We start from the raw sequence: 10,640 nt of genomic DNA, 5'->3' as shown, positions 1-10,640 counted from the left end.
ATTGCTTTGTTTTAATTATCTCTGCTTACAGTGGTCTTAACAAATAATACTCAGTAGCAAGCACGAAAAAATATGAAGAAACTCGATTCACATTGAGTTACAATAATAAGTGCATGTTGATAATTTGACAGCATTTCTTATATTAAACTTAAAATGTAGAACCCACTGAAGAATCTTGTTCCAAATTACAGTCTCACAAAAGCACTAAAAGAGAGTTTGCTCCACTTGACATGGAACACGCAGAGAGGAGTGTGCTATGTATCAACAAAATCATTTTTGTCGTGAATGTTACCTAGGAAATTTTCTTCCAAGTACCGCAAACCGGTCGAGATATCCGACAATCTTTGATGAACATCGTCAACATATCCGCTCATTCTAGTCCAGTTTTGGCGATCAAAACCTATTTATGAAAAGAATGTTAACTGTAATAACATAAGATCTGCAAATGTGCCTGAATCAGTAGATTGCATATTTCTATAGTCCGCAACAAATAAAGTTGTTCAAGATTCCAAATAGCACGGGCATAAGTTAACCAACTTTAATATTCAAATTCAGATACGATGTGGGCTGTTGGACCAGGAGTGGTCGTAGACTCTCCAACAATTACAGTTTGGCATGTCACTATGTAGTACAAACAAAGAGAGGTGAGGAGGGAAAATATACCGGGTGAAGTAGGTGGTGAGTTAGGTTGTTATATGTGTTATTGTATGGATGTTAAGGAGGACGCATGCGGCGACAACATATTGGTTCTTTATTTTAGCTTCAGAGATAAGATGCCTTGTGCAACAAAAAAGATTTTCTGCTAGTCGTAGAGCATCATCAACATTGTGTATTAGAAATAAAAACACATCACAGGTTCTAAAATGACCCACAGAATCAAAGAATGAGAAAATTTGGATTCATGCATACATATGCCAAGTTGACAAGCGAAAACCAGTCGGTTTCAGCACAAACACTGTTCACTCAGCTTGAACCTAAAATAAATAACCAAGATGTTTTTTACAATCCATGAAATATGCACATCATACCTCATTATTTTAAAAATTGCCGTTTGTATAGAATATCGGAGCTTAGGCCTCAAACTTTACCTGGAGAATGGGAGGACAGTGCCAGCATGAGCAGCAAAAAAATATGATTTTGGCATTGAGGAACAATTAGACAAGTTCGGCCTGCACGTAGGGGTTGCGTGGCAAGCAGTAATCATCTCTTTGCACAAGGCAATCCACTGAAGCACAAAAAATCGATAAACACAAGTTTTCCCGGATCAACATACCTTTACATATTTTGTATTTATTAAATCACACAAAGATAAGGGACTAATATTTTGCTGGAAGCACAATTGGTAAATCCATGGAAGAAACATGTACCTTTCCATGGAGGGTTCCATGGAAGGACCCGCCCCCGGCTCCTACTACTGCAACAATACAACTCATTTTTTCAGCAATTTCTACAAAACAAGTTTAGGAGAAAAAACACAAACAAACCATCACCTATGTTTAGCATTGCTACGAACAAGTGTAGAGCAACATCACCCAAAAAAACATGTGTTTCTTCTTCAATATCGACCACATGAACCTGCACAATTTATTTCAGTCATTCCTCGCCGGCCGCGGGCCCATTGGATGAGAACGCCATACGTGCTACGCACAAATGCAGTGCTGGTCTCCACCGAGCAACGAATATCATGTAGTCACTGAAGCAGGCAACCAAGCCAAAGTAGATAAACCAACTCGTCAAGGATACAACATCAGTTGAAGTGTTTTGAACTATATATTTTTCCAATAGACAAGGAGTTATCAGCAACTACTATAGTGGTCGATTCAACCTCTTATATTTACCTAGATCACTCAACTTTGTCAGCAAAAATCCCCAATAAAACCTGAAACAAAAGGAAAAATAATGAATCTAGTAGGACTGAAGCAACAAACAAATTGAGGTCACGTCTACGTCTTGTGACTTAGCAGCTAGCATTGTAGTATGCAGTATATATCTATAACCATGTCTTATCAACAGCGAAAGCCGCAGGAGACACATGAATTCCTTGCTATCACCATGCCATTCCAAGCATGATCAGCTACCATGTTATGCACAAGATCGTGATAAGATAATGGGTGGTCCAAAATAAAAACAATAGGAGAAAACCAATACTGTCTCATATTGAACAGAATGCTAACCTCCCCATAGATGCATCATGAACCTGAGCCTCTCAATCTTCGATTGTACTGCAAGACAAATAACATAATGCCAATGACGTTAGCATTTGAGCCACCTCTTACCAAACAAGGAGGCAGAGATAACTGGAGTTGCAGATTTTTTCGCTGATACTGACAACCCAAAAGTTGCAGAGGAGGCGGGGTTGTCCAGCGCGGTGGGAGGTCCGCCGGGTGAGGTGTGGCGAGATGAGGCATTGCACCCGGTCGGCGAATAAGGGCCGAAGTGGGCGCTGCGCCGGGCGACGCTGTGGGCGACTCCACATGGGTGCCCGGAGGAAGGGGCGACTGCTCCTCGTGCATCCGCATGGCGGCTCTCCTGCATGTAGTGGAGGTGGAGGCCACCGGCGACCGAGATGGGGACGCGGTGGGCGGCGGCGGCGACAGAGATGGGGGACACGGCGGGCGGCGGCGGCGACAGAGATGGGGGACACGGCGGGCGGCGGCGGCGACAGAGATGGGGGACACGGCGGGCGGCGGCGGCGACAGAGATGGGGGACACGGCGGGCGGCGGCGGCGACAGAGATGGGGGACACGGCGGGCGGCGGCGGCGACAGAGATGGGGGACACGGTGGGCGGCGGCGGCGACAGAGATGGGGGACACGACGGGCGGCGGACGGGGAGGGGGAGGAGGAGGCGGACGGGGAGGGGGAGTTGGACGCGGAGGCGACGGCGAAGGTGCAGGCCAGGGCGACTGGCTCCAGTTAATTCTTCCTAAATTTCTGTACTTGATTGACTCCTTTTTTTCGTGGAGGTGCAACAGTTTTTCGCTGTAGGAGGAGGTGGAGCACGGTCAGCCTTAGTTAATTTGGTAAATGCACACGGTGGTGGTGCATGGATGGTGGAAGGCCGTTAGATTGTAATTTGTTGTCTAATTGTGTGGTGGTGATTGGTGTTTGTTTTCGTGGGGGTAATAGTTGTGTGTATTTAGAGAAGTTTTCGTTTGATCTTTTATTAGTAGTATAGATGTGTACTCACACTCAAAATTCTCACCCTACAAATCAAATCGTTGGACGTAGATGTTGCCATCACGTTCCTCTTCAACGATCATTTTATGCATGATCATAGAAGCTGCCATCACCTCCCAAAGCTTTTGAGTGCTCCATGTCAATGCATGGTTTCGAATGATACCCCATCGAGACTAAAGCACACCAACTGCACGATCCACGTCTTTCCTAACACTTTTTTGCATTTGGGCAATACTCTGTCTTTTCTCTCCTTACGGATTGGGTATGGTCTTCACAAGAGTGGACCACTCAGAATATATACCATCAGCGAGGTAATATCCTTTGTTGTAATGGTGACCGTTGATCTCAAAGTTAACCTCCACATAGTGGCCTTGTGCAAGCCTTGCAAACACTGAAGAATGTCGAAGAACGCTAATATCATTGTGAGAACCAGCCATGTCGAATAAAGAATGTCATATCCATAAATCTTGTGAAGCCGCACCTTAAAGTATGAGAGTGGCACCTTTCACGTGTCCCTTGTACTACCCCCGTCAAGCAAATAGACAGTTCTTCCACTCCGAATGCATACAATCGATACTACCAAGCATGCCCGAAAAGCCCCTCTCCGCATTGATTGTCAACAATCTGTGTGTATCATCGACATTTGGTTCTCTCAGGTATTCAGAACCAAACACAGCCACCACGATCTTGCAGAAAATGTACATTGATTGGAGACACGTAGACTCACTCATATGAACATACTCATCCACAAGGTCACCGGAAATTTTATATGCAAGCATGCGAATAGCCGTAGTGCATTTATGGTAAAAAAAGAAACCAAGCTCACCAAGGGCATCCTCTTTGCATTCAAAGTATGGGTCATATGCACCAACTCCTTCCCGAATACGATTGAACACATGTCTCCTCATTCGAAAGCGGCGACGAAATTGATGCGGCTTGTAGAGTGCGGTTCTCTCAAAGTAATCGAAATAGAGGAGGTGGTGCCCTTTTTTCCTATTGCGGTTCAAGGCCGGAGCATGGTCGGGGATTGATCCCCTGAACCGAGGCCGCATCCTACTCATGTGGTCATGGACGACCAATGCTGCCACCACTATGTCCTTACTGTGTGAGGATGAATCATCCGCCAAACAAATGAAATTGTGAAAGAAGTACTCATCTCCGCTATCCATGGTACCTTACGAGTAAAGCGTCGAACACCTTACGGTCGTGGCGAAGACGCGTCTGCAAATGGCACGTCTAGCCCCTTCGCATGTAGCAAGGTGGGCCACCGCGGGCGGAGGGTGAACCGACGACAGGGGAGGAAGAAAAAGGGTTGTTCACCAACGGACAAAGCAAAATAAATGATGGGCATGATGACGACTATGGCGGGGGCCGATGGCGGAGTGAGGAAAGGGGAGGGGAGGAAGAATGGGGCTGTATCACCGACGGACGGGCCAGGGCAGACAAGGGCATCGTGCTCGTCCGCACGGTGCCCGTTTGGGCGCAAGCGCGACCCAAACTTGGGCTCAAAATGAATCGAAAGCGAATAAAAGACGTACATTTATCTGTTTAATTCTACGTGTTGGACTGTTGTTTATGTCTGTTTATTCTGAAAGGAAGGCGCGTTTGATTGCCCTTGCAGGCTTACACTTGGTTGGCGCGCTCCGCGGCGGGAAAAAGTGAAAATCCTCGCGCGCGCTCGGCACACCGCAAGGTGCATTGACCAAGCTGCCCTCGCGCGCTTTGACCGGTCAGACGCGGGCCCGTGGGCCGAGCGTCTGGAAGACGTCGCCGAAGTTGGACTGCGTGGGCCGATTGGAAATGTCGCGCGCACTAAAAAAAAACTGCGCGACGGCCCACAGGCCCAACACTCGTGCGATAGATAAACCCTAGCCTAGACTAGAACGAAACCCATCCGGGTCCGGGCAACGTCCTCCGCCGCTTGTAAACCCTCGTTCGCCGACACCTCGACCTCGACCTCGCCATGGCCGGCGGCGGCGACCACCCGGGCGCCAACAAGCGGAAGCGCGAGGCCGCGGGGAGGCCCAAGGCGCCGTCCAAGGGCGCCGCCGACGCCACCAAGCGGAAGAAGACCTATGACCCCCCCGCCCCCTCCGCCAAGCCGCAGCCCGTCACCGCCAAGGACAAGCGGGTCGCAGCCAAGGTATTCATTCCATCGGCGCTCCTTTCCTCCGGTGATTCGTTTGGAGAGCTTGCGATTTGCTCCTGCCCGTGCTTGTGCTGAAGCCGTGGAACGGTGTCCATTGTGCCAGGAAATGTCCGAGTCGAGGAAGATGAAGAGGAAGCCCAATTACAACCTCGAGAAGGTAGTTTTTTTTTTTAATTTCCCTGCCGTCTGCTCTGATTACGGATGCGCAACTCCACTACCAACCCTTGTATAGTTGTATGTTGAACCTTCAGATTGCACTCGCTGCATATACAATCAATTCATCTAATCATGCTTGCATCCTAAAACCAAAGTAATATACCCACCTCTGAGTAGTACATCTTCTGGATTTTTAGTTTTGGACTTGAATTCTGGTGCATCACTTAACTTTTGACAATGAAGCAAAAGCTGGCTTTGATCCCATTCATAGTCAGTAGCAGTGCCTGCTTCAACCGTCACCTCTGTTATATTATGGTTTTTAGTTTTGGATTGGGCTTGAGTTCTGGTGGTAGCATTACTTCATTTTTTTTTTACGGTGAAGCAAAAACTGGCTTTGATCCCAGTAACGTATAGTACCAGTGCCTGCTTGAACCGTCTCCTCTGTTTATGATGGTTAAGTTAACCACACTCTGGCCAACTCTAATTTGGTGTGCCGTCAACACATAATTTCGACAGGAACTGGCAGTACTTTGGGAAAAGATGAGATGCCGTGATGTGAGCAAGGAGAATAGATCCAAGTATGTGTCACTATTAAAGTCTTGTGAGCTGCAACTTATGTTCAACTTCTTATGCCGATGCGTTTGTCATCTCCACAGGCTAGTAACTGAGGCTCTCCGTAAAATGGATGGCAAATATTTCGAAATTGCTGGATCCCATGTAACCGCACGTGTTCTTCAAGTAAGCTGACGATATTCAGTCTTTACGAACCCACTGCTTATGGTGTTTTGGTCCTTATTCTGATAGCCACCATTCTTTTTTCAGACATGTGTCAAGTGGTGCTCACAGTCAGAGAGGGATGCTGTTTTTGCTGCCCTGCAGCCACATTTGCTCCATCTCTCTCGCAAGAAATACGCTGTTTTTCTTGTGAAAAAGCTCATAAAACTTGGTAAATTTCTCTACGATTCTCAAAAAACTCGTATGGGTTCGTATGTGTGAATGTTGCTCGTTTGTTTGATAACCCTTAGCTTCACTAATATACCTCTTGTTTGTGACTGCAGCCACTAAAAAACAGCTTGCCTTGTTCATCTCTTCCCTTCATGGTCATGTCGCTTCTCTACTTCGTCACACAATAGGAGCTGCAGGTATGTGTTGCTATGTGTTATTGTCATATAAGGGGTAGGAACTCATCATGTATAGGAGCACCAGGAGTTAATGGCTGAATGCCATTGTACGCATGTGTTTCTATTTGCTATACAAGTAAAGGGGTACAGTACATGGTTATCTCACATTGACATGCATTCTTTCTTGCAGTCATTGATTGTGCCTTCCATCAGGCGACACCGCCTCAGAAAAGAAGTTTGTTGTTGGAATTGTACTCCACCGAGCTTCAGCTGTTCAAGGACCTGACTGAACAAAAATCATGCAGGTTGGCACGCTGTAATGTTTTGTCATACATCTGCGTTGAAGTTTTCCCTTAGCTTTTGTTACTTCTCTGTACAAAACCTTAACTTGGGTGGAGGGAAATATTTTTGTAGTCACCCACTTAGCCTGCCATAGGTGGCTGCAGTTATTTATTTAGTTAAGTATCCTAAAATTCAACTTTCTTTTTCAGTTTGTTAGAAACAATTTCCAAGCTTGGACTACAGAAATCATCTGTCCTGCAGTATATGACTACTGTTATCCAGCCAGTTTTGGAAAAGGGTATTGTTGAGTATTCCATAGTACACACGGTCATATTGGAGTACTTAACAATTGCGGATAAGGTAAATGTATTATATTGATGCAGTTGACCTATCTTCATAACAAAGCTCTCCTTTTTTGTTGAAATGTTTCTCATCTTATCGCATTATCTAATATATGCATGTGTTTTGTAGACATCAGCCTCGGACGTGATTCGTCAGTTAACCCCCCATCTTACTCAAGGGTCATCTGTCGTAGATGGAGAGGAACTATCAGGTGTCGCTGAAGTACCAACGAAATCAAAAGCTAAGAAGAAAAGATCTTCAGAACCACTTCTCATTCGGATCATGCAGACGAGGGAAGGATTGAAATTAGGGCTTGCTTGCCTCAAACATGGCAGTGCGAAGGTACATTGTCTTTTTTGTCGCTCTTTCTGCTTTCTTATTTGTATCTAAAAAGGACAGATTTCAGAGCGATCACTTGGTATAACTTTGCCCACTCATCTGCTTTATCCAATGTTTATTTATTAACTTCTATAGATTTCAGAGACACTAAATAGTCACGCAAATTAAACCATGCATTTGTTAGTGCCACACGCTGCATATTCAGCAGTATTTCTTTTCATTCTTGTTTAACATGGTAATGCATTTCAGGATAGGAAGAAAATTATCAAAAGCTTGAAGGGGCAGGTTATGAAGCTTGCTCTCAGTGATTATGGATGCCTTGTAAGTGATGTCTATATATGTAATATATTTTAGTGTTTAAACAGGATGCTACTGTGTGAATTTATGCTTTAACTTTAAAAAACATTCTCCCAAATATACTGTAATTTCAGATGGTTTTATGCTTCCAATTAATTAATCATCAACTAAACTAACCTGTCTTTTTTTCTCCAGTTCCTTGCTTGTCTTCTCTCCATTGTTGATGACACAAAACTTGTTACTAAGGTTAGCCACCACCAATTGTTTGCTTGAAGCAAGTGTTATGCTGCCATTACAAGCAATCTGAAGAGACGATGCTTATAGCTTACTTTCAATATCTGTAGGTTGTAATTGAAGAGCTGTCAAAGCAGTTAAAGGAAATCATATTTGATAAGGTAAAAGGAATAACAAGCTTCTGATATGCTTGTTTTTATTTGTTAGTTATAAGCATATGAGGCTATTTATGATGGATCTCCTTGCTGGAACAGAACGGGAGACGCCCATTGCTGCAGCTACTTCACCCACTTTGCTCACGTTATCTGACTCCGACTGATTTGATTTGTCTGAACTACCGTGTGCCTTCCCTTATTTCAAAGGCAAGTGACCTACTCTATTAATTGTTAAGTGCTTTGAAGAGAGACAGGCCCATAGAATTTTGGTTCTTTTGTTTCAGGATGAGGCATCAGAGAGTGCTATTAATGTTAACTTGGATAGTAAGCTGGATGATGTAGCTGACAAAGAACATGGGGGTTCAGAAGACACACTGGTTGCATCTGATAGCAAGAAGGACCCGTTTAAACGACGGCAAGAACTGTTGGTGAAAAGCGAGCTTTGTGAGGTGATACTTGTAACATGTATTAAACTTTTTATTTATTTATTCAATGGCATTTCTTTTGGAGTATGTAGTTTCCCCACCTCAAGAGATCTACATTTATTCTTGCAGTAGTTTAGTACTCCCTCCGTCCGGAAATACTTGTCCTAGAAATGAATGAATCTAGACTTATTTTAATTATAGATACATCAAATATATTCATTTTTAGGACAAGTATTTCCGGACGGAGGGAGTACTATGATTTAAAGGTGACCATTTGTCAAAGAAAACCTAGTCGCAACATTACTATGGCCCCCATTAGTCACATAACACCCTGATCCCGACATCACTATGCTCCCATAGCCACGTACCCCTAATCCAAGCAATAATGTAGGTGTTCTTTTTTCTTTGCAGGTTCTCATTGAGACTTGCATTGAAAATGTTGGAGAGTTACTTAGAACAAACTTTGGCAAAGATTTATTGTATGAGGTAATCTCCTTGGTCCATTCTCCATGCTTCTACCTGTATAGCCAGTATCTTGGGATAATATTCATTCATCTGTGCTATTTCTTCTTGAAAGGAGTTACTTATGATAAATATGCTTTTACTTGCATGACCTTCACAAGAGCCAAGCATTGTTCCTGATTATTATTTGACAATGTGAAAATATTCTTATAAGTTGATGCAACCTTTTCTCTGGGATGTGTTAGTCCTTGTGCCCATGCTTAGTATTACTGCTATTCACTTTTCTTTAATGATGAATCAACCTCCTGCAAAAGAAAACAACACTCCAGTCTACACCTACTGTTGTCTTGTTCTGACTCTTGATACAGATGAGTAATGGACTATTGAAGAGCGTCATGATTGCACCTACTGAGATTCTGCATTGCCATTTTCCAAGGTTGCTACAGGTGGAAAAAATAATGTTTTGGAGGGGGTCACCGACAGGATCCACGTGCTTCACAATGCTATAGCTTCTGATGCAGCACGCCCAAGGACAGAAGATGTTGAGCACGCCTTTGATAACTACCACTCGAGCCGCGTAATCAGAAAGATGATACTTGATTGCCCTGCATTTGCCGCTACCCTGTGGAAAAATGCCCTCGAAGGGAAGTGCAAGTTGTATGCAGATGGATTCAGGTACCTCAAAATGATTCCTCATCGATATCTCAGTTCATAATATTTGTGGACCATGCAAATGCAATGAATAAAATTTCAACTATTTGTTGCAATTTATATACTACATTGCACTGCTGAGGTGGTATTTTGAAGGATGAAAAAGAAAGGAATCATGCGCTGATGCTCTGTTGAACTTGTTTGTCAGCTCCAAGGTGGTGGCTGCCTATCTGGAATCTCCGGATTCCAAGGTGAAGGATCTTGCGAGATCCGAGGTGCAGCCGCTCATCGACAGTGGCATACTGAAGATTCCAGACCGTAAAGCAGCGGAGAAGAAGTGAAGTCTTCTCTCGACGGTCCCCTCGCCATCGCCAGCAACGCAAGCAGGCCAAGGCAGCGTCCGTGCTTGCCTGTTGGATGAAACTGAAAGAGTGTAATACATACATCCGTGGTCATTCTACTCGAGGTGTATGTTCAATTTTGTCACTGAATACCAATGTTCTCGAAATACAGGTCGTTAAGGTGTTTAGGTCAATACTTGTCACTGGGGAGGTTATATTCGTGTGATGTGGCATAAGTTTGACCGTTCACCATCACATCTGAGCAGACGATGTGGTCAAAGCAGATTACCTTTTCATATTTGGCATGCTGAAAGTTTCATCTGTATTGATGGAACATGCATTCCATGGTGGTGCTGCAATTAAGCGAGAACAGAGATGAGTGGAGGAAGAAGAATAGCATGTACACCAACATGATCCCATCACAAGTATATTGAAATTTCCAAAATAAATTAAGATATGTGAGGGGATGTCGGCTCACGTGTCATCTATGGCGCAGTTCGACTACATA

At 44.3% G+C, this 10,640-nt stretch overlaps 1 protein-coding gene across 1 annotated transcript; it reads left to right on the top strand.

Annotated features, from left to right (window-relative positions):
* Positions 1 to 5,127: 5,127 nt before the first annotated feature.
* LOC123453164 (pumilio homolog 24-like) lies at positions 5,128 to 10,387 on the top strand. Its single transcript, XM_045129935.1, has 17 exons — positions 5,128 to 5,321; positions 5,431 to 5,484; positions 6,000 to 6,061; positions 6,140 to 6,221; positions 6,306 to 6,429; positions 6,542 to 6,625; positions 6,795 to 6,909; positions 7,096 to 7,246; positions 7,358 to 7,570; positions 7,817 to 7,888; positions 8,060 to 8,110; positions 8,209 to 8,259; positions 8,353 to 8,460; positions 8,538 to 8,702; positions 9,090 to 9,164; positions 9,577 to 9,815; positions 10,000 to 10,387. Exons 1-17 carry the CDS (start codon positions 5,142 to 5,144, stop codon positions 10,130 to 10,132), a joined length of 1,959 nt encoding a protein of 652 aa, XP_044985870.1. The 5' UTR covers positions 5,128 to 5,141; the 3' UTR covers positions 10,133 to 10,387.
* The last annotated feature ends 253 nt before the right edge of the window (positions 10,388 to 10,640 follow it).

Source organism: Hordeum vulgare, chromosome 5H (assembly GCF_904849725.1).
Source record: "Hordeum vulgare subsp. vulgare chromosome 5H, MorexV3_pseudomolecules_assembly, whole genome shotgun sequence".
Classification (NCBI taxonomy): domain Eukaryota; kingdom Viridiplantae; phylum Streptophyta; class Magnoliopsida; order Poales; family Poaceae; genus Hordeum; species Hordeum vulgare.
Note: the sequence above shows the minus strand (reverse complement) of the source record. Positions and strands in the feature narration are given on the sequence as shown.